Source organism: Manis javanica, chromosome 18 (genome assembly GCF_040802235.1).
Source record: "Manis javanica isolate MJ-LG chromosome 18, MJ_LKY, whole genome shotgun sequence".
NCBI classification, from domain to species: Eukaryota; Metazoa; Chordata; class Mammalia; order Pholidota; family Manidae; genus Manis; species Manis javanica.
This window is the reverse complement of record NC_133173.1, coordinates 16340021-16367957: the sequence shown is the minus strand read 5'-3', so window position 1 is coordinate 16367957 and position 27937 is coordinate 16340021. Positions and strand designations below refer to the sequence as shown.

The 27937-nt window shown below is 51.9% G+C and overlaps 1 protein-coding gene and 1 long non-coding RNA gene across 3 annotated transcripts in view; one reads left to right on the top strand and one right to left on the bottom strand.

The window, feature by feature from the left end:
- KLF13 (KLF transcription factor 13) overlaps positions 1-27682 on the top strand; it is a 47106-nt gene extending 19424 nt beyond the window's left edge. The window contains exon 2 of the mRNA XM_037000452.2: positions 21683-27682. Within this exon, the coding sequence (XP_036856347.1) occupies positions 21683-21972 (290 nt within the window). The 3' untranslated portion in view covers positions 21973-27682. The remainder of the gene's footprint in view (positions 1-21682) is intronic.
- On the bottom strand, positions 735-17446 carry LOC108391439 (uncharacterized). Of its 2 annotated transcripts, XR_001851758.3 has the most exons (3): positions 15774-16870; positions 13220-15188; positions 735-9906 (listed from the first exon to the last, which is right to left on the bottom strand). It is a non-coding gene; the product is annotated as an uncharacterized lncRNA (long non-coding RNA). The 2 variants fall into 2 exon arrangements; XR_012127202.1 differs by lacking the exon at positions 735-9906 and having other exon boundaries at positions 14253-15188; positions 15774-17446.
- Positions 27683-27937: the final 255 nt, after the last annotated feature.

Here is a 27937-nt window from a genome sequence, read left to right as displayed (position 1 = left end):
TGACCCTGGGTTTAGCCTTTTCCAGGGCCATTTGTGGAGGCCTAGAGATCTTCTGGGACAGAGTGCAGAGGTGGGGTAGGTGGGGTGCTCCATTTTCTGCAGGCCCACTTCCTCCGACTTGCAGGGGCTTTTTGTTGCCTGACTTTGGAGGGTTATGGTCTGTGACTGATTGCATCTGTGGGAGTCCCACGACCTGTGGGAGTGCTGCTGCCCAGTGCTTTCCCGTGACCCACTGTCGGTCCTTCCCTAGGCACCAGCTTCCCAGAGCCAGGGATGGATGATGGCAGCTGTCCAGCCCAGCGGCCAGCCCATTTGGGAAACGGGTGCTCTGCTGGGCTGTACTGGGAGCAGCACCCCTTTCATGGGTTGAATGGTGGCTAGTGATTGAGAGTGGGCTTACTTTGTGCTGTATCTGATCCTGCACCCACGTTGGGACCCCCACCAGGTGTCGGAACTGCCAGCCTCTAGTCAATGGCCTCACCTCTGATACTTCCTTGGACCGCTTGCTACATGAGGGTGGTGCCCTCTCTGTGAGGCCTAGCAGGCAGTGAGGAAGGAAATGGGTGCTCACTGGGCCCCTCGGGGGTGGGTGCGGGCTAGGCCTGTATCATTGGCTCTGCCTCCTATGCCCATCTGGAAGAGTCAGAAGCAGGGGGCTTCAGGCCCCTCTCTCCTGGGCCTGGAGGGATCCCTGGGGGTCACAGCTTCCGGCACCCCTCCACCCAGTGTGAAGCTGGGCGTGAATTAAAAAGCTGATGAGTTCAAAGGTCCTTGGAATTCCACATAAAGTTAAACGGTAAAACAACCGATAAACCACATGTTCTTGGCTGACCCTTATGTCCTCAGAGAGTAGCTGAACGGGCCCAGTCCTCGGAGATGCCCTTGCAGTGTTTGTGGACATTTCTTCAGTTGGTGTGGCTGTCCACCACATGGAGCCCTGCAGAGAATTCCTCTGACCTTTCAGCACTTGGGGAGTGGTGTCCCGTGGTCTCTGTTTTTAAGCCAGTATGCAAATCACAGCCTAGGAAGGGGAGAGGTCTGCCCAAGGCACAGTGAGGGAGTGGGCATGACAGATCCAGGGGTCCTGGCTGGGAGAAGGAGAGAGAAGAACCAGGTACTTTGACACCCACTTGCTCATTTCTCCGGTCACACAGGCCCCTTGTTCAGAACCCATCCTGGGCTCCCCACGTGGGTCATGTGTGAACAACTGAGCCCTTGGCCAGGCAGGTGGGCATCTGTGAACTTCAGCTCATTACAGACCTCAGGGGGAAGTATGTGAGAGTTCATCGATGCTTCAACTTTGGCTCTAGGAAACTGTGTCCCCCAGGGTGTGGGGTAAAGGCAGTGTGACCCAGGGCCTGGTGCTTTGCACTGGTTCCACCCACCCAGTGTTTTGAGAAAACAGTTTGGCATTTAAGGTGGCCTCTGGTCTGACTTCAGAGGATCTGCAGGTTGTCTTTGCTGGGGGCACAGCCCTCTAGGCGTACCTTAGAGGAGGCCCAGGTTGGTGGAGGAGGCAAGGTCCATTGAGCTGAGCTGCCCCATGGCCAGGCCAGAACCTGGGCCAGCACCTACTGCCCAGGGTGCTTTGGGGTTACAGAAGTTCTGAATACATGAGAAGCCTAGTTTGTAATGGCCTTCCTGTAAGGGCATCCTGTAGTGACGGCGAGAAAAGCAATGAGTAGAGAATTGTCTCTGGGAATGACTTTCCTCTTCAGACGACCCAAATCCGCCATTCCTGGATCTGGGGGAGCTTCTGAGCTGGGTCCAGTCAACATTGGGAAAATATGTGCTCCGCCATGTTGCAGACTGGCTCTTGGTGCCTGGGGATGGGGTTTGCCATAACTGAGTCTGTGTTTCTCACAAGAAGTTGGCCTGCCGAAAGACTGATTTGAGTGCATTGCATGATTTTTATTTCTGATTGTAAAAGTTGAGTGTGTTAATGAAAGTTTGAGAAGCAGAAAAGTATTCAGAGAAAAGTTAGGAGGAAAATAAGTAACTTTAAATCCCACTACCCGCAAATCACCACTGTTAACTTTTTTGCCCATGCATGTTTTAATAAATGTTCTTCAATATGTGTTTTGAAGACAAAACTTAGGATTGTCCACACATGTCATTTTATGTTCTGCACATTGTCACTTTACCATTCGGTCAGGATCACATCTCCAAGATGCTGACTGACTTTCTGACCCGGCCTTTCTCGGCTGCCCAGTGCACCCTCATTTCTTTGTCTCCCGTGTCCTGATCGGAGGTTGGGTGGCTGTGGTACCTGCAGTGCTGTCCTCAGACAACCTGCCACTGGCACCGTCCACGGTGGGCTCCTCCCTATTGTTTTCACAACATAAACACCTGGGAGCCTGCGAGGGAAGGTGCATTTAGAGCAGATTGGCTTCTATAAGGGGAGAATGAGTCTGGCACCCACCAGCAGTGCATGAGCGCACCCGGTGCTGCACTGTGGCAGGGGGGTGTAATCAGATGTGCAGAAGGGCTTTGCAGTGAGCTATGTTCGCTAGTCGGATAACGTTTACACAACAAAGGCCCCAGGCTCACTGGTTCTTTACCTGAAGACCCTCAGACATCCTGCGGTATACTCCACCTCTGGACCCAGCCTCAGATACCAGGGGTCCCAAGATCTGTTAGGCTGGGGAAAGGTTTTTCTCATAGCTGTGCCCAGCCTGGGAAGCTGCTGTGGGAGCTTTTTCTCATCTTTGGAGCTCAGGCCACACCCAGGGGTCTCCATCCCTCTTTTTATCTCCTGTGTCCACGTGGGGCCCTCTGCACCTCCTGAGGGATGAGGACAAGAAAAGGCAGGCCTGGGCTCTGTGATTTCACCCCTGAAGCTCCCCTGGTTCCCAGCATCCTCAGCCCTAGTTCAGGGGCACAGCCGGGTGGCCAGGGTGGTGGCCAGCTGGGCGCTGAGCAGAGCGGCCCTGGGGAAGGGCCTCTGGGCACCTGCTTTGTCCTAAGTGCAGGACCCCCGTCCTCAGGTCTGGGGCATCTTTGTAGCCTGTTTCCAGGCTTCCATGTACATTAGTGAAAAGCTGTGTTACGTCCTGTGGACCCAAGCTGAGTACCCAAGGGAGTACAGGGAGGGCAGAGGGCATTGTTTCCAGGTCCCAGGCTGTGGATATCAAGATAGAATCCCAAGACCACAGGGCAGCGGAACCTGGAGTTCGTAGGGGAGGGCAGCTTCCTGACGGTGGAGCAGTAGCAAGGCTGGGCTGTCTTCCCTTGTTTATCTGCAGCCAGCCCATCTCAGGGTGATCAGGAGTCACAACTCCTGCCTCCCTCAGACCTGGGGCCTGGGCCCCTGCTCCCAGCCACGCCTTGCTGTGTCCAGGGCCCCTGGCCTCTGGCCGCTGGCCTCTGGCTCCTCCTCGTCTAAGTGTGTTGGTAGGCTTTCTGGAGGAGGAGGGGCTGCCGCGGGTGGGGGCAGGGACACTGGGCAGGGAGCTGGGCTCCAGGCGGCTCCACTGTTTGCTGGCTGTGTAACTTAGGGTGTTGCAGACCCTGGCTGTGCCCGATTTCCTGATGATTAGGCGACTTTACTGCATCATGTTAAAAGGCGAGCACAGGCTTGTAGCTCTGGTTACGTGGCGACACAGTTTCTGGGGGTTTTACAGCTGCTGGTAACAGCCCTCCCAAGAGTGGAATTCAAAACCAGGCACGTGCCTGGGGAGCCCGTCAGAGTCTTCCATAACCCACCGCTGTAGGTGCTCTTCTGGCTGCTGAGGGCTGGCTCAGAGGGGAACAGCAGCCAGTCCCTGTGGGAGGCGGGGAGCCCAGGGAGGGTCCTGGCCTGTGCAGAGTCCCTGCCATCTGGCCTGGCCCATCCCCCACCCCCGGTGGCTTGCCCAGGGTCTGACCTGGTCCCAGCAGAGGTTGGGCTACTTCCAGATTTGTTTTCATTTTCAATTCCCTTTATTGCTCAAACCACCTCAGGGCCACAGAAAACAAACCGTTATCCTCAGCTGACCTCAGATTCCTGGCCTCAATTGTTTGCCGTTTGCTAATTTTAGCTTCTGATCATTTCCACCCTTATCCTCCCCCCCAAAGGGAGACACAGACCAAGAATAGCTGCCAGGAAGGGGGGCTGCGTGTTTGTGGCCAGGGTTCCCACAGTGATCTGGCAGCACGTGTGGGCATGCCTCACTGGAGCCAGCCTTCCCTACCTCAGGTGGGTGGGCCGGGGGGCCCTCAGCAGATGGGGATGCCCCCAGGTTCCCTCTTTGCCAAGGACTGTGTACCCATAGGGCACTAACATGCAGAAGAGAAGAGGGAGTCTTCTTTGAGTCTGTTTCTCCTTTTAAACAGAAACCAGGCCAGCTCTGGGAAGAACACCCCCATTGCCATGCCTAGCTTATAGACCCTTGGGAATCAGGACCTCCCCAGAGCGCCCAGACTCCAGGACCAAGTGGACACTCATATTCTGGGGTCAGTTGTGGTGCTTGGCTCTGGCAAGGCCCGAGAGACAGCGTCAGGCTGCAGGGCCTGTGTGGACAGACTACAATGGCAAGTCTAGGACACTGGCCCAGGCCTGCAGGTGTTTCCCAGCCCATGGGAAGGCAGGCAGAGGAACAGCTGACCGGACCCCAACTTGGGATGTGGGGAGCAGGCCTTGGGATAGCCAGAGGAGGGAAGAAATCCAGCGGGTAGAGTGGCCTCCAGGCTGGGCGTCAGCGTGGGGTTCTAGGCCACGGGCATACAGTTAAACTTCTGTGAGTGGGGACATCAGACAGGCACCTCGGCCAAGAGGAGCACGAGAGGAGCAGCATACCCTCAGCACCCCCTCCGCCCCAGCCTCAGTTTTCGAGGAAACCCCAGACACTGTATCAGGTTGTCCATTAATGTTTCAGTGCCGCACACTTTTAAATGAAAGTCCAACATGTCTAATCCTAGAATAACATGAATAAAATGTGGCCTAAAGAAAGCCAAAGTCTGAAGTCACCCTGGATGGTTGGTTAGAGTCAGGAAGGGGCATGGGTCTTCACCCGAGTCCCCTCTCACTGTCCCTAGTCTCATGTCAGAACTTTGTTGCCAGGTAGAAGGCGCCCAGGAAGTAACCATCTGTCAGTGTTGAACTATTCTGGACAGGTTTTTACAAAATCAAAAGCAACAATGTAAGCAATCAAAGGCGCTACTAGGATAGTCCGGGTAGGCAGGGAGGAGGCCGGGCTGCCCAGTGAGCTTTTCTCTCTTGAAGGAGGGCAGGAGGAGCAGGACTGGTGTGCCGTCCACACCCCTGGCAGCACCCACAGCCTCACACCATTCCCAGAGTGGGGTGGCCAGGACAGCAGGGTGGTTCTCTAAGGAAAGTTTTGGCTGCTGAGAATGTTACCCGGTCCCATTTTACATACTATTTTAACAATTTTATTAGAGTAATGCACACTATAATAAATGTAGCCCAAAGACCAAATTGTCCTGCATATTTTATTATGTGCCCCAGCATTCCTGGTCCTCCTCCCAGAGGCAGCCACTGTTGGCTTCTTCGACCGCCTTCTTTGATATTTCCTTCCTAGCTTTCCATCAGAAGGGGTTCTTCTCCATGTTGCATTTCCTCAAACGCACCCCTCTGGTTTTTTGTGGAGCCCAAAGGATGGTGTGGGAGGCAGTTTTTTTGAATATTCACGTGTCTGGAGTGTCTTGTTCCTGGTCTAGCACCTGGTTCACGTTGGCCTGGGTGTCAGGTCACAGGTCTCGTGTTTGCTCCGGAGTTTAGAGGGACTCTCTGCGCTGTCTTGGGTCTCCGATGTTGCTGCCAAGAAGACTGAAGCCATTCTGATTCCTGATTTCCTTCCCTGGAACTTCGGACTGCAGTCTTTACCCCAGGCTCCTGGGCCGAGCGGAGGTTTCCTGCAGTGGGCCCCTCGGTGCAGCCTCGAGAGCCCTCAGAGTCTGGGGCCCACCCTTGCTCTTGCTCCGGGTGATGGCCACCTCTGTGTCTCTGAAGTCTCTGGGATTTTCTGTCTGGACTGGAATTGTTGGGTTGACCACTCCATTTTCATGCCTTTTGCCTTCTCTCATCCGTCTTTCCATTTTCCATCTGCTTTTGGAGGGACTTTCCCAGCGTTCTCTTCCAACCCTCAAAGTGAGATTCAGTCTCTGCCATATTCTCCTGCTTTGTCTTCACTTTCAGACTTGGGTTTGGGTCTCCTTTTTTTGAGGACCATCCAGTTGTGGCTTTACAGACTCATATCTTACCTCTGAGGATGAGTGACAGCTCTGGAAGTTTGCTTCGCCCCACGTGGTGCAGCCCCTGCATCCTCTGGGCCTTCTGCTTGCTGATCTCTCTTGTCCACTGGCGTCAGAGGCTTTTCTTGCTGTCTGATGACACTTAGTGTCTGGGATGCTGCCCAGAGGCTGGGAGCTGGTTGGGGGTCCCGGTGCACAGGGGTCTCAGTGACTCTCTGTCCCTCCCTGAGGGTGTAGCCCTGCTCGGGGAGCCAGGCAGGGAGACTGCTAGACATGGCAACATGGTCTAGCAGGCTGTTCCTCAAGCCCCCGTCCAAGAGGCTGCCCTGCCCTGAACCCTGTCTGGGGTCCCTAGTCCTGAGCTCCCGCCTCTGCTGCCCTGCTCAGACAGGAACTGGTCTTTGGCAAGCGCAGGAAGAGCAGCAGCCATATGTGAGGCAGGGAGGTCACCATGCTGTGTCCACCACTTCTCTAATTAATGTTCAGGTGCCCCCTCTTTTAGCCCCACTGCACCCCCCCCAACCAGGCAGTACTGGTCCTTTGCAGGGGTGGAGGTCATGTTTTACAGAGTAATAAGAGCTGCTTCTTTGCTTTCTCTAACATCTTGCTAATTTCCAGCTTCCCAATGATTATCTCCCTTCACTTTGTCCTTTAAATCCTTTTCTTTCATTTTAAAGGGATCTGGGGATGGGGAGGTGGTGAGCTGCCATCTTTTTCCAAAGTGCCCATTTGGCATTTGGTCTAGGGTAGGAAGGTCTGGGTTGGAGTGGGAGTAAGATGAGGCCCTCCCCTTGTCAGCGAGAGAACCCCTTCCCAGCACAGGCTCTCAGCGCTGTGGTAGGCTGTGCTGTTCCAGCCCCTAGTTAGCCAGTGGCCTCTTTTTGTTCCTGTCCAGTGATGTTATCCAGAAATTATACAGCCAGAGCTTCAGTGAGCAGTATTCTGGGAGCAGTAGCTCACCAGAAGACATTTGTGCAGGGGAAGGAGAAAGGCTAACCCCGAGATTGGCAGGCTTTGGCTTGTTTTTCTCAGGTTACAGGTCCTGATGTGGGTATCCAGGACTGGTGTGCTGCTCCAGGGCACCACCCAGGACTCAGGCTCATTGTCTCTTTCTCTTCAGTCATTGTTGGTATATGGATTTAGCCAGTCGTTCCACCCCGTGACTGTATGACACCTACTGCTCCTACAAGATTGGAACATACTCCAGGCAGAAAGAAGGGCAAGGGCAAAGGGCAGAGGGAAACACACCCAGTGGCTTATCTAGAACTCAATGGCCAGAATCCATTCCCAAAACCAGTGACAGCTGAGGGGAGTCAGGGAGGGAGCATTCCTACCTGTGCTTTGCTGTTGGGAGCTGAAGTCACATTCTCCAGGAAGAGAAGACGTGGAGCATGGTGCTGGGCCACATGCCCTAGTTGTCACTGCCACAGTTGCTGGGTGGCTCCCATGTGTTTGTGCTCGAGGTGGGCAGTCATTCATCAGGGAAATATCCAGTTGGCAAAGGTGACCATTGTGTGGGCCAGTGTCCCAAAGCATTTGAGGAGCCTCAGAAATCACTGACTTTCTCCAGCAACTGAGCTGTATTAACTATTTGCATTCTCTTGGAAGTACTGACTTACTCAGAAATGGGCTACATAGTCACCTCTGTAGTGATCCAAAGTGTGAGTCAAATGGGTTTTCTATAATTCATTATCTGAACTACAGTCATCATGCCTTAGGCTTCTGAGGGCTTTTGTAGTTTCACAGACTCTCCTTGTTTTCCAGGACCTTGACAGTTCTAAAGGGTGGTAGCCAGGTAGTTGTAGAATGTCCCTCAGTTTGCACTTGCCTGATGTCTTTTTTGTGCATAGACTGGTGTATGGCTTTTGGGGACCAGTACTGCAGTGGTGAAGTGCCCTTCCTGTCCCCTCACATCTCCTGTTGGTAAGTGGGAAGATGCTGTCCACGTGACTTACCCCTGATGTTTATTTTGTTGCCCAAATGGTTGAGGCTTGGCCAGGAACTCTGGTCAGGTTGACTTCTGCAGCCTTTTGCCCCCATCATTGGTTTTTTGTGTACTTCCTTACTTCCTGGCATCACAAGATGCTTCAGGCTTATCTTGTACTTTTCCTGCTGTAGTCTTAGGATCAGTCATTTCTCCAAAGATCCCTGTTTCCTTTATTGGAAAATGGCATCTAGAAACCAAGGTCTCGGCGCTGGGTGTGTTCCTTGCTCCTGGAGTGTTGCTGCTTCAGACCCAGTGGACAGAGCTCATACGTGTGTGTACCAGCCCATTTACACACACATGCCTTTAATCATCTCCTTGCCCCTCGGTATGCACGCAGGACTAAACATGAGATCACACCAATGTTGACTTTGGGGCAGTCCCTCAGGAAGGGCACATTCTCACTCACCCCTTGCTGGTCTGTAAGTTACCTCTCCCAGAGTGAGAGACAGCTCCCACCAGCTGCTGTGCAGTAGTCACCTGTTGGTTTAGCCACAGCATCCATGTGAAGCAGTTTCAGAATTGTTAACGCACATTCTCATGAGAAATGAGAGCATATTTAAGTATAGTTCCTTTTGTCTGTAATCTTTCAGTTTCTAGTCAAACCACCATTTTCCCAAATTCCTTAGGTCAGCTTCTTTTACCCACCCCCTCCTAAGAGGCCAGGTCTTACATTTGTCATCCAGTCAGAGACCCCAGCTTCCTTTACATGTTAAGTCTTTGCATATGTTAAAGTGCATTCTGTGGTGCACAGTCCTGTAGGTTTTGACCCAAGTAGAATCTGGTATCTGCCACCCCAGGGACATGCAGAACAGTTCCATTACCCTAAAAATCCCCCTTGTGGTCAACTGTTCCCTGATCCCCAACCCCTGCTGTGTTTTCTGTCCTTACAGTTTTGCTCTTGACAGAATGTCATATGACAAGAGTCATACAATATATAGACTTTTGGGTCTAGCTTCTTTGACTTAGCAAAATGCATTTAAGAGTCATCCATTTTTGTGTGTGTGAATCAATAGCTCCTTCCTTTTCATCACTGAATAGTATTCCATTGTATGGATACACCACCACTTCACCTATAGAAAGTGCTTGCCTCCAGTTTTTGCTGAATGTGAGTAAAGGTGCTATATTAAACATTTGTGGATGGGTTTTCAGTTCACTTGGTAAATGCCTAGGAGTAGGATTGCCCAGTTGTACAGTGACATTTCTAACTTCATAAGAAACTGCCAAACTCATTGAGTGTGGTGTCCTCTCCTCATTTACTCCGCCTGTCTCTAATGACAAATGATATGGAGCATCTTTTCACCATAGATGTTTGCCATCTATCTTCTTTGGCTGAGTTCACACTTTTTGTTCATTTTTAAAATCAGGTGTTTGCTTATTGCTGAGATTTGTGAGTTCTTTATTCTGGATATGAGTTGCTTTTACTTTTGATCAGCCTCAAATGAAGAACATTTTTTATCAAGTGAACAAATCTGGATCATTAATTGCGGATTCCAAACTCATGTCCTTGCTTTTCCTTATTTTTGGAGAAAATTGCTTGAAAGACCTATTGAAGCATCTGTTACTCCTGAGCTGTCAGCGCTGGGTGGACAGTATGTCTAAGATTCCCAGAGCAGGGTTGTTGATGAAGCTCTGGCTCCTGAAGCAGGGGAGTGTTTCCTTCAAGATTGCAAAAAAAAGGGGGGTAAGGGAGCTTGATGTGAGTCACTCCATTCAGCTCAGAAAAAGTGCTGCTGGAACAGAAAGGAAAAAAATGGAAATGCCTGTTTTTTGGGCTCAGCTCACGAGTCCACTCATAGCATTTGATTACCTTTGTGTGTAGCAGTCCAACATCTGAAAACTTTTGGGGGGTGAGAGTCAATATACCTCCCCCTGCATGTCCCTTCAGGAAAAGCGCACACACACGAGTGCATGCGTGCGTGCGTGTGTGTGTGTGTGTGTGTGAAGGGGAGACAGAGAGAAAGTCCTGAGTGCCTTTGGGGTGGCTTCTGGCTACCTGCTGGCAGAAACCTTCGCTATTTTATTATTGCTGTTTTAAAGGGACCTTGGGAACGGAAATTTTCAAATGTGTTTTGTAACCCTTAGCAAAAGAAGGGGAAACGCCTTTATGAAATTCCTGGCATGTGGTCCTTTTGACCTTTCCAGGCACAAGCACCCATGCGTGTAAATGAATGCTGCTGTGCTCTGTCATCAGAGGCCAGAAGTGCTAGGTTCTGAGGAAGCAGGCCCAGTTAGTGAGTTGGAGTTTAGGTGACACCATTATTATTTTTCAATAGACATTTGTGATATCTATACATATGTATCTACACATGTATGACTGTATGTGCATACAACTTTGTGAGTTAACATACTACATTCTTTCCAAATGCATAAAGCAGTTCAATGGAAAGTATAGGAATGCTGAAAGGACAGTCTGAGTAAATTCTGCCTTCCCAAGATGACGGCTGTGTTTCCTTCCTGCAGTTACTGCTCTGCAGCATATGCTTTGGGACAGTGGGCCTCAGCTGCTCTGGTGGTCCATTTTCTTGGTTGGTCCATGTGAATGGGAATGCATATTAAGTGGGCCCCTGTTTGGTGATTCATGAGGACATTAGAGACAGCTGGGCAGCTGCCCTGTCCACCCTCCCCTTGTCCACTCACCCCACCCAACATGTGAAGCTTGGTTCCAGTGACCTTGGAGGTGACACAAGGAACGCTGAATCCTGCATGCCCCACCTTGGGGTCCTGGGGGAAGGAGTCAGGGTACATGACAGGACCTGCCCCAGGCAGCTTGTCCCAGCCTTCTCCAGGCCTCCCTTGGTATCAGGCAGCCTTGTGTCATGGAGTCCCCTGCAACACTGCTGAGGAAGGGGACATTCACCCCTGGGGCTTCTGGGAGGCTTTGTGGTGAGGAAGGTGGAGGTGCAGAATGGCATCTAGCTTTTCTTCCCGACTGGGGTCCCCAGGGTCCCCAAAAGACCTGTTCCAGACTGACTGGAGACTAGGTAGGGTGTGAGAAGGAAGGGATGGGCTCAAAGCCTGTGCCAGGGAAGGGGCTAGCCTGTGTCCCTGGAGCCTGAAAGACCCCCTGGGAGCCCTTCCTTCTCCACAGCAGTGAGGACTTCTTCCAGTGGGGAGGGGGCTGGGAGCGAGGGCAGCATGTGTGTAGACCAGGAAGCACCTGGACAGAACTCAGGTTCACTGAGGGGTGAGGCCTCCAGCTTGCTGCTCCAGTGACTGTTCTCTGTGGTGGTTTTTCGAACAAAACAGTTTTCCCAAAACACACCAGGTATAAATTGTTCCAAGGGGCTGAAGCAACTGTCTGGTGACCTGGACTCTCGAAGGAGAGGCCTCAGGAGCTTTCCTGGGCTCTCCGGGGTCTGGAGCAGATTCTCCACCGTTTTGAACTGTTCTGGAAAAGGTAGGTCAGCTGCACCCCCATATCTGAGATGGATTTCATCTTGACACCCTCCTGTCTCTCAGGGTTTGTGGTGTCACATGAGCTTGCCTGTGTCAAAAGCAAAAGCTGCATACCTGCCAAGCTGTGTGTTTGCAGATGTCTGTGCCTAGATCGTATCACAACTGGAGTGACTGTAGCCGCGCTGGGTCCCCACTGGCAAGGCCCACCCAGGTGGCAGAGGGGAGAGGACCAAAGTGAGGAAATAAAGACTGGGGAGGGGGAGATGCCGGAAGAGGAAGTGGGGCAGATGGTTACCCAAGGCTCTGCAGAGGGGCCCCTCCCTTGCTTGCCCAGAGAGCCTGGGGTGCAGGGCAGGGCGGCTGGCAGTGCGCACTGGCAGATGGCCGCAGGAAGGGAATCTGACCCGCTGCCTGCCCTCTCCCTGGGGCACTGGCTGAGCTGTCAGCGGTGGTAGGGGTGGTGGGGTGGCCTCAGGTTCGCTGAGGGCCTGTCCCTGTCAAGGAGCAGTTTGACTTCTCTGAGTGTTTGAGGATCTGCCCCTGTAGGCATCAGTGACTGGAGCACCCCTGAACATCACAGCCCAGCCAGCAAGCACCCACCTCCAGCACACCTCACGCCCTGCTGTTTGCTCTCTTCTCCTCTTTCCTTTTCCTTTTTTTGGTACAAGAGAAAACCTTTCCCAGAAGCTTGCTCAAGTTCCCTAGTTGTGGCCTCCTCACCAGTCCCTGGCAGAGGGGACCAGTTCTCCTGCTTTGAACTTGTAGTCTGAGTCCTGATAGCTGCATGACCTCCCCTAGATTGTGAGGGGAGGAAGGGCTGAAGCCTGCACCATCCACCCAGTCTGGTTCTCAACAGATAGTCATGTGAGGGTGGACAAAGCAATTTTTATGACTGGAGCATGGTATTCAGGAGCCTGGAGGGGCCTTGAACATGTAATTACAACCCTGAGTCTGCTGCTGTTCAGACTCCTCCCCCTTGTCTTTTAAGTCAGGCCAGGTCTGTCAGACCGTTTATCAGGGAGTGCCCTCCAACAGAGCAATTTGCAGTGTGACCCAGGGACTCTTGAGCCCTGGAGTCCTGCCCTGGGACACCTTCTAGAAAGGTAGATTAGACTTTATTGCTACTCTGAGTTTCTCCTACTCCACGGTGCTCCTACGCCCCCTGTCCCGCTGCCACATTCTGAGGAAACCTGTTTAAAGAGGAGCTTTTGGGGTAGTATTTGGATGTGCTGAGGAATATGCAAGGCCATGTGGACTGAATGGGTCTGCCCAGGAATGCACAGTGTTGTTCTTTTAATGCCTGTTTTTTAGTATTATTTATGGTTAGCATTTCCTAGTTTGCTATGATTAAAAAAATTTTTTTTGAATAGTAATTACATTTGTGTGTTCAAAATCCTAGAGGATTAAATAGTTTTCGAAGGAAAATTCTCCCAACCCCACCCACCCTCTGGAGGATGGTTCTGTGTATACGCATGACTGCATGTATGTATATTCCCTGTTTATTCTCCTGTGTCATGTATCCTGCTCTGAAGCTTGCTTTCGGCACCCAGCAGTGCCACTTAGCGATCTCCCATAGCAGTTCAGGAAGAGCTTGTTCTGCCTCCTCTCCACAGTACTCGGGGTTCCATAATTTATTTTACGTACCTCCATGTAAGGACACGCGTTCTGAGGCTTTTGCTGCATTGAATAATCAGGCCTATATCCCATTTTGTAGGTGTGCACATGCGTTTGTGGAATAGGTTCCCAAAGTTGGTTTGTGGGGTCAGAATTTTTGTAGGTATCACCCAGTCACCCACCACAGAGGTTGTGACAAGCTGTCTTTCTGTCAGTGAAGTGTTCCCCCAGCCTCACCTCCCTGGTAGGTAAGCAGCCAGATTTCAGTGGGGTCTGGTTAGCGTTTGTCTCTCAGTGGGCAAGGCTAAGCATCTTTCAGATGTTTGAGTCATTCCATTTCCTTTTGATCACCTGTCTAGTGTAGCCTTTGCCATCTTCTGTTGGGCATTGGTTTTTCCCTTTAATTCTGTGAGCTCTTCCTATGTTGGAGGCTAGTGTTTTGTGATAGATGAGCTGCACATATTTTTTTCTCAGTTTGTCATTTATCTTTTGCCTTTGCTTATGGTGACTTTCTCCATGGAGAAGTACTTTGTGCTTTTGTAATCAGGTTTATCAATCTTTTCATTTATGGCTTCTGGGCTTTGATTCATAGGAAGACTTTCTGTCCTTACATCATAAAGGGGTATTCTCATGTTTTCTCCTTGAACATCTATGGTTTCATTTTCCACATTTAAATCTTTAACCCGTTTGGAATTTATCCTGGTGTGAAGCATGGACCTTACTTTCTTCCCAGATGCTACTTAGTTGTCCAAACACATATTTTGGACCCGCTCCCCCAACTCCATCTGAGATGTTACTTTATGCTAAACATGGGGTCCCACTGTCTTTGAGTCTAATTCCTGCATCTCTGCTCTGCCCCACTGGCCAGTTGCCAAGCTTATGGGATGGTATGTTGGATATCTGGTGGTCTGGTTCCCCTCCCACCATTGTTGTTGTTGTTGTTTTTTTCAGAGTTCTTTCTATTTGTTTATCTTCATGAATTTTAAAATCAAGTTATCCTATTCCAAAGCAAAGCAAAGCAACAATAAAAACGTCTATTTTAAAAATACACTTGGATCCAGTGTAGAAGTGAGGAGACACACATGTCTGCAAAAGGCATGTTTTCTTGTTTCAGCAGCACCCCTGAGGCTGTATGTAACAGTCTCCAGCCCAGCGCCACCTCCCTTCATGTCCCGCCAGCTCCAGCATGTGCAAGAGTGAAAGGGAGCATGTGATCAGTAACACACGTGCACCCACAACAGCACCAGTCCAGAGCACCCTGGGCCGGGGCCAGGACCAGGGCCTGGGCGAGCCCTGCCTGGTGTGGGGCTTCCACTTGCAACTGGTGGTTCTTGCCACGGTTGTTTGCTGCTAGCTTGCTCACACAAGCACTGCTCAGGAGCCCTACTGGCGATAACTGCGTATCTCCTATTAGCAGGTGTCTTCTCCCACTTACCCTCACAGTGACTGGGCAACAGGCTAGAGGACACTCCTGGGGCTGTCAGTAAACGAATAGGAGCGCAGGAGTGGGGCCAGGGCAGCGCTGCTCAGTGCAGGGCTGCTTCCACGCAGAAAGCTCCTGCTGCTACAGCTGAGTCTTAGGTCAAGAGGGGTTCCTGCTGAGTGGCAGCTCTCTCTCCTCCTGGGCTTCACCCCCGTCACCTGTACCATGGTGGGTAAGAACTTCCATCCTGGACTTCCTGGGAGATGGGACATCTGCGTGTCACCTCCACATGAGTCTTTAAACCAGCATTTTCAGTGACCAGTAGAGCAGCGAATGGCCTTCTAAATAAAGTAATGAAGCCTGTTCCCCACCACAGACAGGACATTTTGCTGACCCCAAGGCTATTGTGCGCCTGGGTTTCCTTGGAGGCTGGCCATTGATCAGCCCCAGTGGCTGATATCTGCCAAGCTGCCCCAGAGCAGGAGGGTGAGCAGGATTCCCTGGAGTGGAGAACATGGCAGTCTTGAGGCTGGAGCTGGACGTGACTTCATGCCAGTGGCCACAGACCAGAGCTACCTGTTGATGAATGACAGCCCGCTCACTGGTGGTGCATAGCCAGAGCCTGGGCACTGGGACCTGGGAGCAGGGAAAAGCTGTTTCTCTGTAGAGGTCCTCCCTGTGCCTCCCTCTGTCTGGTCAGCCCTGCTCCTCACCGTCCTCTCACAGATACACATACCCATGTGGATTCCTTGTGCTTAGTGAGGTCTGGTCATGTGATCCTGGGCACCCTGGTGAATTGATAGATCCATCTGCCCTTCTCTTTAGGGTGCCCCTGGTCAGAGATGCATCCCCTCCCACCTCTCTCATATGACCAGGAGCTCAGCCAAGCTTCCCAGAGCCCTGGCTGGTGCAGCTAGCCAACGCTGAGAGGGGCCCACAGGAGGCCATGGGCACCAGCTGGTGGTGGGGGTGGGGTGGGGCGCTCACTGCCCACAGGCAGGAAAAACCCTAGTCTGCACAGTTCTGGCCCCCACTAAGTGCAAGACACTAGGGAGACTGCAAAAAAAGCCCCCTTCCCCCCACTGCCCACAAGGCGCTTACAGAAAAGAACAGCCATGACAGTTTGTGCAGGAGCTGCTGGAACAGCAGGGACCCACTCACCTTTTGGGGGCTGGCAGTGTGGCCAGTGATGATAGCACGATTGCGATAAACACTGCCAGCGATGATAGCATGATTGCGATAATTGGGAGCACACCCTTTGGACAGGAGGGCAAAACGGGAGGGCGTTTCACTGCAGCCCAAGGCTGAGCTGAGTCTGAGCTGGAACAGGCACAGTTCTGAGCCAGTGCAGGTGCGGCCGGGGGCAGGGACAGGGGCGGGGTCGCGGGGAGAGAGGAGAGCCCCTGCTCCCCGCCGGGCCCCTTGCGGCTTTGGGGAAGGGAACACACCGTCCCCACCCCTGCCTGGGGCTTGGGCAAGAGGAGTGTGTGGCACGCAGAGTACCCTGATAAGATGAGGCAATCGCTCTCGGCCGCCTCGCAGCGGCGCCAGGGAACATTTATGTAACCCGTGCACCCTCCGTCGGGGCGCCCCCACCGCCCAGCACGTCCCTGTCCTGCGCCCACCAGTTACTCCCTGCCCTGCGTCCCATGCTCCCCCCAGGTCGGCTCTCTCAGGTTTGCCCACCCTGAGCAGGGCCTGGCCCCTCCCCCAAACCCAGAGTTCCCAAGCCCCCCACCACCACAGTGATCCAGATCCTTCCCAGCTTCTCTCTCCACTCCCAGTGCACCCAGCACCCCGCGAGACTTAACTTCGGCCCCCTTCCTCTCCCTGCCTCCCCACAAGGCCCCTCACTATCTGGCTCCACACCCCTCCCCCATATCTCTAGTCGTGGGCCCCTGTAGCCCTCCCCTGTTTTGAAAGCGAGGGTAGCTTGTGGAGTGGGCCCATCCCAGGCCCGGGGCACGCTGCAGGAGGGCCTAGTTCCAGGGTTCTGGGAGCTGGGGTCGGGTTTCCCTTCCTGAGAGGTACTGAGGCTGTCTCCCTGTCTCATGCCCAGGAGAAGGCGGATGCAGAATTTACTCGAGTAGGAAGAAAACTCAGGTTTGTTTCATCTGGTGGGCCGACTCGCCTGGGCCTGCTGGGCCCCCCGCCCTGCTCTGGGTGCACTCCCCGTCTCCCCGTCAACCACGCAGCCCAGCCGCACCGCCCTGGTGTCAGGCCCTACAAGAGCCGTTTTCAAAGTGAGGCCCAGGGACCACCTGTAGGTACCCAAGACCCTCTCAGAGGGCATGAGGTCAAAGCTGCTTTCATAACAGTGACATTTTTTGTCTTTCATTCTCTCAGAAGAATACAGTGGAATATTCCAGAGGCTACATGATATGTGATGACATCATGCCTCTGACAGCTACTGAAATATGTGCTTGAGCTTAAATTTTTTTCAGGTTTAATTTCTGATATAAATATCAATGGGCATAACCCACATAATCCTTACTACAAGTGTGACAGGGCTGTCCTGGAGGACTCTGTCCCCTTGCCCAGGTTGCACTTCCCAGCCAATTTTCCATTCTCCCATCTGCTCCCTGTCAGCCTGCTGGGCACCCCTCAGACACCAGCGCCCAGCCCGGCCAGCTCCAGTGTTGCCCCTTGCCAGCATGAATCATAACTTCAAAATGTTTTATCCGTCTGTGGACCCGCTTCTTGGCCGTCTCCCCTTCTGGAACTGGCTGGCAGAGGTGGAGAGAATGAAGCAGGGAGGACCCACCCTGTCTGTCTGCGTCACGACCGTATCCCCAGGGCTGGGCATCGGGTTTGTGCTCAGTCAGTGTTGAGCTGCTGATGCCTAGATAGGCCAAGAGCTGTGTGCTGGCAACTGGTGACGCCGGGCTTTCCCCAGTGTCTGCTCCTCCAGGCTGCCTGGCACCAGCCTTCCATCCTGCTGGGTGCTGCAGTCCGCAGGTCCCAGTGTCACGGACCCATCTGTAATACCTCAGGTGCCTCCCAGAGTTGCAAGCAGAAGGACCCTGAAAAGGACAAGTCCCCAGCAAGGGCCCAGGGCCTGTTAGGAAGCAAGGGTGAATCTGAATTTGGATTGCCCTCCCTCCCCGACCAGCGCCCCACATTTGAGAAGACCTAGTTGACAAGAATAATGGATAAAAGCAACAATAATAGGTAACATTTCAAGAGCGAGTAAGCATCTGGCATGTGCCAGGCACAGTGCCGACTGCCGGCTGTGTGCAGCCTGTGGAATCACCGTGTGGACCCCATCTGAGGATGGGCAGTACGTTTATTTCCTGTGGCTGCTGTAACAAATGAGCACAAGCTGGCTGGCTTAAAAACTCTCACTGTTTTCGAGGGCAGAAGTCTGAAATGAAGATGTTGGCAGTGTCAGTTCCCTCTGGGGGCTCTGCAGGAGAATCTATTTCATGTTTCTCCCCTAGCTTCTGGTGGCTGCCTACAGTCCTTAGAGTTCCTTGACTTAGACACGTTTCTCTCTCTCTAATCTCTTCCTCTGTCATCTCATGTCTTCTTCTCTGTCTCCTTTTCCCTTTTTTTCTTTTCCAAGGTTACCACATCTCAAGATCTTTAATTCTATCTGCAAAGACCCTTTTTCCAGACAAGGCAGGCCAAATTCACAGGTTCCAGTGATCAGGATTTGGACTTGTCTTTTGGGGGCCATTGCTTACCTCACTACAGGCATTAAGGTACTTGTCTGAGCCCACACCATCAAAACACTATGGAAACAGGGGCAGAGCTTCATCTTCCAGACTTGATGTATACTAAGCTCTTAAACTAGCACCTGTCCACAAAAAATGAAACCAATTCTATTTAATGCTGGGCCTTCCCGAGCATTTAATGACAGTGTGCAGCCTGAATCTCCTAGAGTGAAATAAGCATGCAGCATATCTCAAACATTTTTGTTCACAAGATTTTTTTTCCCCTAGAACCAGTTAACAGTTTATTCATTTCTAACATTTCTTTGAACATGGTTTGGGAAATGTTGGGCTGGATAGTTAAAGAATTATATTAAAACATTCCTTTTTATTTTTATCAATGAAATAAATGCATATGATTTTTTTTTAAGGGAAGATAACACAGAACTTGGACCAAAAAAATATCCTCTTCCCAATCTAGCTTCACTCAGAGACCAGCATGGCTCTGATTTTAGTTGTCTTGGTAGCTACTGCCATAAATTAACTATATGATTTTATTACTGTTTCTTGATTTTTCAAATTTAAATAGTATTATTTTCCTACCATGAAAGTTAAGAATCTACCTCATTCCTGTCCCTCCTCCCCACCTCTCCTAAATTGATGGATACATCATTATTTTAATTCTTTTGTTGATTATTCTTATAACTTTACCCTAAGTTAGATATTTCCTTTGACTCTGCATGTTTGTGTTACTGCCTTTCCCTTAAATTCATGTTCTCTACCAGGGGCCATTAGTTAGTAGTATGGACTTTGTCTATGAAATTGATTATACACACTGACAATTATTGCTAGGGTTCACATGACCATGACTGTAGATTGCTTTTGTATGCCAGAGCCTGTCCTGGTATTATGTTCCCTTCTGGTGACTCCGGAGGTTTTTAGGGAAGATAAATAATGTAACATATGAAAATCCCCTAGAACAGAGCAGTGCTTGGCTTAGAGCTCTTTCTTGATTGCTCATAATGATGTAGCATTTTAGTTTGCTTCTAATTTAGACCACAGTTTTCTTGCATGCCTTCAGTTTTTCCTGGAGTTTCTAATTGCCTCCTTTTTTCTTTTAAACAAAGACTATATGCTTTCACAGTGTTCATAAGTTTATTCATACTGTCTGGTGCATGGAACTCACTTACCTCTTAGAATCATGCCCCCTGTGAGTCTGGCCCTCTGTTCCAGTAGCCACTCTCCCCAACCCCCAGTGCCCCCAACTGGGTCTCTATCTCATTCTTGTCCTGAGATGCTCCTTCATCATTCACTCACTTCCTTGGCTTCTCAGTTTGTTTGTTTGTTTTCTCATTTTTGCATGAGTGTGAGATGTAAACTTGGAAGGCCATACTACTCTAGCATCCAGTGCAACCCTAAGAGGTCTGGTGTCTGGCCCAGCCTCATTCCCTCATGAATAACTTGGTGTTTGTTTCTTCCTTCTCTCTGTTAAATTTTGTGATGTCTTCTTTTTACCCAGTATTCTGACTTTGCAGAAGTTCTTGCAGCAGGAGCCTTTACTTCTACCCTGTCCACCTCTGTGCCAACCTTTTCTACATTCGTTTCCAGTCTCCTCCTCCTCTCTTTGAAAGATTCTGTTTTACTGCTTCTTTGATAATTTCCTCTCCTCTATTTTTTATGTCCTTTTTGGGTTTTTTTGCCTTTGGTAAATTCTGTTAGTGATATGTTGCACCCCCAGGATTCCCTGTGACTCTGAAGGTTCCTGCTGTTTATAACTACCAAATAGGCCTGGAAAATGATGGTTTGTTCTCCTGCTTGATTTCAAATCCCACCACACACCCTTCCCCCCCAAAAAATAAAATCATTAAAGAGAACAAATGCAACCACATGCAGCCCACAGTTTCTGTATTACTAGGAGACAGAAAACACTGTGCCATTCACATATTTTTTAGAGCTGTTTTTTGTTCTATTTCTTTCTGGAATATTTCCTTGAGTATATTTACAGATTTCTATGGAATTTTCATTTGGGCAGTGATACTTTCAGTTTCTAAACACTATTTCTTGTTCTCGGAACTTCCTTTTTATGGTGTCCTCTTTGCTTTATGCATATAGTTTTGTCTGAAATCTCTCAGAGAATACTAATTAGAATTTTTAAGTTAACATTGTCTTCGGTTTCCTGGCTTCACTCTTTTTCCTTTGGAGTTAGTGGTTTTGTTGCTCTTGGCCTTTTTCCTTACATGCTGCTAGTTTTCCTTTGTGTGTCTGTTTATATTTAAAGTTGATGGGCTCATTTGGGGTGGGTGGTATGGATTTCCTCTGCTGGGCACAGGTGGGCCACCTTCAAGGACTCGCTGTCTGCTTTAGGGCTGGAGTTGGGGAGGAAAGTGGAGAGGCAGGGCAGGAAGGGAGGGTGTGTGAAACCCCCAGTTTCAGAAGGGCTGCATTCTGGGGTTCCAGAACCCCCTACTGGTTCATCCTGAACAATTAATATCATTTGGTTTCTTTGGTGGTTCAGTTTGCCTGGGTAAATGCTCGCCTGTCCCTTGCCCTGACAAAGGGATGGGAGGGTGGTAGCAGTGTCCTGACTGTAGCCAACCTTTGTTAACTCCCTCTCATGGGTGTTCTGAGCAGCCACCCTTGTCTGTTACTGTGCTGAGGTCTGCAGGAGCCTATTGCAGCCTCTTGCTCTGCTGGCTGTTGCCGGTTGGCCAGGTTGGAACTTCTGTGAAAGTGGGAGCAGCAGAGTTTAGTGGGAGGCCTTGTGGTGAACCAGTCACCTAGGCTATGGAAGGTGCCCAGTCTGACCACCTCATGTTATGGATGACACTGAGCTGGGTTGGAATGGTGACAGGGTACTTGGGTTTGGAAATCTTCCCCTGGCCCTGCAAGGGTGTAGGGCCCTGGAGTTCAGCTCCTATGGGGACAGCTTGGGTGGCTGGACCCTCATAAGCCTATAAGCCCTCCTGGGCCCTTGACTCTTTCTTCCTGGCTCCCAGTATCAGGGCCTGAGGACAGGCCTGTTCTCCTCACAGGCCAGGGAAAGCTGGCCTATGTAGGCTGTTGGGTGGCATGCTCTGCCGTGTTCTTTGGGGGACAACTGCCAGGGTCCTTGGGCCCTGCTGCCACAGCACCTGAGTTGCTACCATTTCATCCTGGGAGATATCTGTTGCCATCCCCTGGTGCAGGCTGGAGGGCACTGAGAGGGCACACCTCTGTCCTGACGGATTTGTGGCAGGGGCTGGTGGAGATGGGGCACAAAGGAGGGACCACAGCTAAGGGTGGGAGTGGCAAGGCTGAGGAAGAGCAGCTGTGGGGTTTTGGGGCCCCTCCCCGGGGTGGCGTGGATGGCAGGCCCAGCCCTCCGCAAGCCTGTGGGCCGCACAGAGACTGACCCTCTCTCTGCCTTGTGCCCCCCAGGTGAGAGGCCCTTTGCCTGCAGCTGGCAGGACTGCAACAAGAAGTTTGCGCGCTCGGACGAGCTGGCACGGCACTACCGCACACACACGGGCGAGAAGAAGTTCAGCTGCCCCATCTGCGAGAAGCGCTTCATGCGCAGCGACCACCTGACCAAGCACGCACGCCGCCATGCCAACTTCCACCCAGGCATGCTGCAGCGGCGCAGCGGGGGCTCGCGGACCGGCTCCCTCAGCGACTACAGCCGCTCCGATGCCAGCAGCCCCACCATCAGCCCGGCCAGCTCGCCCTGAGCCCGCCTGGCTGCCGCGGGGCAGCCCCGTAGCACAGCCCCACCAGCCTGTCCGCGGGCCTGGCCGCCGCTGCTGTCCGGGGCCCCAGGCCGAGGACCCCTCCCATACCACAGCCATGAGCCGATGCTCTCACGTACTCTAGTGATTCCGTGTCTTCTCCTTTTGTACTAAGAAGAGAGAACTTGGTCAACAACAAAGCCCCAATTTTCTTCACCTCAGGTGTCAAAGTAAATTTGTAAAAAAAACAAAAAATTTTCAAAAAACACCATCCACAAATTGCACAATAGACATAGTCACGAAGGTGAGATTCAGCGGTGTTGAACCCCCCCTTTCTCAGGGATGGACATCTTCCATGAGGTCAGTGAGGACACCCCTTCCTGCCGCCTTATTCTGTACATAGATTTGCACTCTGGAGTTTTCTGTTAGGTTGGGAACACACTGGCGATGGAGCAGGCGAAGCAGTGCAGGTGGAGCTCAGCGTCTGGCCTGCAGGTCAGTCCGTTGGTCCGGCTGGAGCAGGCGGGCTCACTGACATTTGTGCTTCTGGGGCAGATTCCTGAGCAAGGGGCCGCACGTCTCCCCCCTCCTGCCCACCCACCCAGCCTCCAGCCTCTGCTCCCAAGGGCCCCACCGGGCCCAGTACATGAATGGTTCAGAGGGATGCCTTAAGCTGTGCTGGGCAAAAGAAGCACCGCACCTGGGGACACTGCAGAGGCCCCTGCCCTTCGTGGGGCTCTGCGCATCTCTCTCTGCCTCCAGGAGCCCCTCTCGGGGGCCTCTTGGAGCACTGGAAGGAGATGCAAGCTGCAGGTGGGCAGACCACTGCACCAGTGGTCATCCGCCGTGACAGCCTGGGCCGTGAGGTGCATGCCGCACACGGGGATGACTGCTCACTCTGTGTCCCTGCAGAAGGCACACAGGGACCTTTCACTTTGCCGTGTTCCCTGGCCAGAAAATAGAGCCTGGAAATCCGGTCATCTACAAAGATGTCTGATAGTGTTGGTGCACCCGGATCCCTTGTTCCCAGGATCGGCCCTGCTACCAGGAGCCCTTTGTTTGAAACAGTGGGTAAGGTGGTCGGGCTGCCTTCCAGAGGCCCTGTGTGTGTGCCTCGCAGAGACCCTTCTGTAGCAAGAGACCGGAACATTGTGACTTGGAACTTTTTTGGGAGAGGTGAAGCGATGTTATGGGAAATGCTGTTGGAGCACGTGCATTCTGTTTCCTCCCCGGGGAACAGCAGACAAATATTGTGGGAAATGCTCTCAGACCCACCGTGTTCCCAGCTCAGCATTAGCAGACCTCCAGCTTCTCTGCAAGCTCTGCATCCGCCAGACTCCTCCCTCTCCCTCCATTTCTCCCCTCTGCCTGGGAGGCCCCGGCCCACACCCTGCCTGCGGCACATTAGGGCTCGGAGGCCCCGTTGCCAGCCTTCTCCTGCTTGGAGAGGAGGAGCAGAGAGCTGGGCATTTTCTCCTGGAGCCCCAGCCTGAGCTGGGTTGGGGTTTGAGCCCCAGTGGGTCAATCAGGCTGGGCTCCTCTGCAGACAGTTGGGGTTCCAGTCCCATGCTGCTGCCCAGGCACTGCCCTTCCCTTAATCCTGAGAGTTGGGGCCTGTAAATACAAGCCCCTAGGACAGAGAGAGAGAGAGAGAGAGTGTGTGTGTGTGTGTGTGTGTGTGTGTTGGGGCAGGGGTGTGGGTGTATGGGTTTAAGGCAGACTTAGGGTATCTTGCAGAGACCTCTGCTCATTTTGATGAGGAACGATCCATGGGACCTTGGAGGGCCACACATCGGCTTCCTGGGCCCAGAGTGCCTTGGTTGTGGCCATCCTGCTTCCATCTGCACCCTAACACGGCATGGGGTGTAGCACAGAGAAACTCAGAGACCTGGCTTTGCTCACAGCCCTTGGTTGATGGGTGCCCTTTGTCCGTAGTGACCCCGAGGGTGGCACTCTGCTGTCTGCAACCCTCCAGGTGCCCATTTCTGACTAAACTGTGTGTGGGATGGGACTGGCCAGTGGCTGGGTGGTGGCTTCTGAGTAGCATGAGCAGTATCAATTGGGCAATAGTTTGGTTCTTGCTGTGGGAGGAGCCATGTGGGAGCAGTGCAGGGTGGGTGGCCTCCACCCTGGCCAGGCACAGGGCTGGCTGCCCTGGCCACTGGGCTCCATCTGGGCTGTGTGACAGCCCTGCTTGCATTTGGTCTGGGGAAGAGAGTGGAATACGCTATAGAGACCTGGACAGGAGAGGGCCCCAGGTGCTTGGAGTGGAGCTCTTCATGCCAGTTCCAAAGTCAGGCCCAGAAGGGCCCTCAGAGGTCCCTCCCAAAGCTGTTAATGTGTAAGGCACAGAAAGCCACACTCTGAACACATTTCATGTCTCAGGAACTCACATTCCAGATTCAGGAATTTTATTCCAAAGTCCTTTGGTGTGCGCACTGTCCACCGGGCCCCTGAAGGCGGGGAGAGGGAGCTGCGTGTCTCTCAGAGGCCGCATGGCGCCGTCCCCTGGAGGAGCCGGGCGTCTCCTTGTGATCTGCCCACGGCATCTCGGAAGGAGAGTTTCTAACCCTGTGTCTATCTGCACGTGAGAAGGGGAAAAAGGACTCTAAACCCAGTCATCTGGAATAAAAGAAGAGCTGGTTTGTTTTAGAGGCAGGGTGGGGGGTGGGGGAGGGAAAGCGGGCATTTGCTGTTTCCAAAGAGAGCACTTAATTTAATTTTTCCTCTAAATGACCCAGGGCTGTTCTGTCAGATAGATGGAAGGGTAACATTGCCTTAAACAGAAATATGCAGGCATAGGCTATTTTTGGCAAATGAGCATGTCTTCATTCCCAAAGTGGTTCTTGCCTAATGGCAGGGTGCAGTCCTATTGCCATGGTCCTAGCTTGCAAGATGGGACGCTGCTCTTCTGACTGAGGTCACCTGGAGGGAGTGCCTGCCTGGCACTCCTGGGCATTGGCCTGGGGCTCTGGCAGCAGACCATCTTGACTCACCTCATCTCATATCGGGCAGGAAAGATTCGTGAATCTCAGGCAAGGCTCAAATGGGCTCTCACTAGCATCTCATCATCATGGAATGTGGAATGCCTGTAAAAGACGGTGGTGGGCCTGGGAAAGGTGCCTCCCCACCAGCACCCACCAAAAGTAGTCACAAGAGGAGGGTGCTCCTGAAACAGCCTGCATTTTCTTCTAAGATGTAGAATGTCTTCCCAGCCTGGGTCTCTTTCAGGGTCTTTCATTTTTCTGGTTTATGGCCATGCTTGCTGGCTTCCGTGTGATTCAGGAACCCATAGGACTTGTAAAAGAAGGGTGAAAACTCACACTTTGGTTTGTGGCAGACTCCAGTTCTTGCAGGCCAAGGGGACAAAGATCTCAAAATGAAGGTTGCTTGTGAAGGCAGAGTTTCCCTTCAAAAAGGCCCAAAAGTGATCCTGGATTCAACCATCAGGGGGCTCATGTCCCAAATAAGAAAAGCCCTCTCATCAGCCATATTAGGGGACCAGTTGTCAGCTCCCCTGCATGCCTATGGAATCCTACAGCCATCCAAACAGACACAAACGGACGCAGCCCTTTCCACAAAGGGCCAGGGATCCTCTCCTGTTGGGTGCTATGTAAGAATGGGCAGTGATAACCTTGATGGAAATGTGGCCCTAGAGGTGTCCTACCTGCATCTCCACCCATGGCATTTAGGGCGCAGGACACCCACCTTTATTCTGAGGCCATGCATCCGGGCAGGTGCAGGGTTTGCCATGGTGCAACCTCCAGGTGCAGACAGCAGCACTGGGGTCCCCAGGTCTCACCGTGCCCCAGGTCAGAGTGCAAACCAGTGAAGGGTGGTTCGGAGGTGGGACAGACCACAGGTGGCCCCCAGCCTGCTAGCTGGGAAATGTGGAGAAGGCTGGTGGCCTGTGGTCCCAAGTGGAAGTGTGGCAGAACTGGGGTCTCCATTCAAGTCTCCTGCCCAGCCCCGAGTCTCCAGAAGACCCAGCCTCTTTTCCTGCCAGAAGCAGGTGCTAAGGCTGGCTGCAGAGGGCCACACCCCTCCCCGGGGGCTTCCGCGTCAGTCTCAGTGAGCAGGACGGCCGGCTAACGAGAAACGTGATCTGAGCAATGGCTTCCCCTTGTTTCTTGGCTCCTCGTTTGGCTGTGTTTACAAGGCTACCTGATTATTTTGACTGCTGACAGCTATCACTTATTTTTTTTTTAACTCATTTTTTAAAAGTTGCACAAAGACAGTGCTAGAAGACTTAAAGGGTCTGATGTTACCTGTCACATCTCAACCAGTAAGAAATGATGGTAGGCCATGCGCATCTTTTGCTATCCAAAGATTCCACATACGATTTTGGTGACCATATTTTCCAAAGCTAAAATCAAGGATATGGGCTGACACTCCAGGATCTCTCTGGGAAGAGAAGGGCTAACTCCAATTACTGATTTTTCTGATTCCAAGGCTAGGTTTCAAAGCTTTTTCCCAGACACATTCCAGAGAATTTTGTTTTAGAATATGGATAAACAATCCAGCTTACTACTGATCAATGCCTGGACATTATTTAGGAAGACACTCTTCCCCACACTGTCTTGTCTTTCATCGGAAGAGTTGGGTTTGGTGGGAGGCATGAGCTCCGGGCCCACTAGGGCAGAGGGGCCACACTTGGTTTCTACTGATCCCCCTACAGCGAGGTCGGACTTGGGATGTGGCCACCTGGCCCTGCCCAGCCCCTCCCCTTGTCACACAGCTTTAATACCTTACTACTTTTATTTAAAGATGAACAGGATGGGAGAGAAGGGGTGTCCCCTGCTCCCATGTCATACATACTCTGTGGGGACACAGGAAGCATATGGAGGGCATGGGGTAAAGCATAGAAGCAGCTTTCTCCCAGTGTTCAGGGGCATTTTCTTAGTGACATGTTGACAGGCTGCCGCACACATTCATTTGGGAGCCAAGCATGTGAGCTGAATACCTGCAAGATAACTACAGGCCAGGCTGAAAGCTGGCCCTCCCTCTCCAGCCGTACCAAGCCAGACCCCTTCCAGACTGCCCTACACATGGGGTAAGGGAGCCACTTCCCAGCCTGGCTCAGACACCACTTGGGGGTCTGGGTGGGGGCTATGCCCAGGTGCGTGAGAGACCTTGCTTCCTGGCCTCACCTTGGAGGGTCCCATGTGCCGAGTGCTACAGACCCCGAGGGCTTGGGCGTAAGGTCTGAGCAGCTATGCACTGTCAGGTGAGGGGCTTGGTGCCTCTCCCATGTGCCTGAGAATTGCTGGTGGGGGTGTGCTGGGTGCATGCCTTGGCCACCCCTAGACTCACACAGATGACCCCTTCCCTGTTCAAAGCCATTGATGGAGCTTCTCTGGACTCGTTTGCCAAAATCCCAAGGCAGAACCCAAGGGTCCAAGACCATTTCCATGGAGCACACATTTTCCTGTTCTGTAGGAATTTTTTTTTTTAACCAGCACCACACCACGCTTCCGAAAGCCGTGTTTCATCTCTCCTGGATCACTACAGTGAAGTATTACAGTCATATAGTTCCCAATCTGGCCTTGGCTTGCTCGGACAAAACTTTGTATGTATTTTGTATGGCATAGATTCTATATTGTAATGATGTCCTATGCAAAAAGAAAAAAAATTAAATTGTAAATTTTATCGTTTTAACGTGTATGCATGTTTAGTGACGTTTACATTTTGAAATAAAATTTATGATTCATTATTTTATTTGTCGGACCTGGTTCCTGGGAAGGGCATGCCTTGGGGAGGCTCTGGTGTCGGGGGAAGGGAACTGCAAGCCAGTCGGCTGTCTGTAATTGGCTGAGAGGGCCTAACACAGGGTGGAAGGCTTTGCAGAGAGTGGGTGCCCCTGTGGCTGTCCCTGTCCTCCTACCTGGGTCCACTTCAACTTGTCACATTCCCTCCCTCGACCCATCCCCCACTCCCCCAAATAAAGCTCAACTTCATAATTCCATCC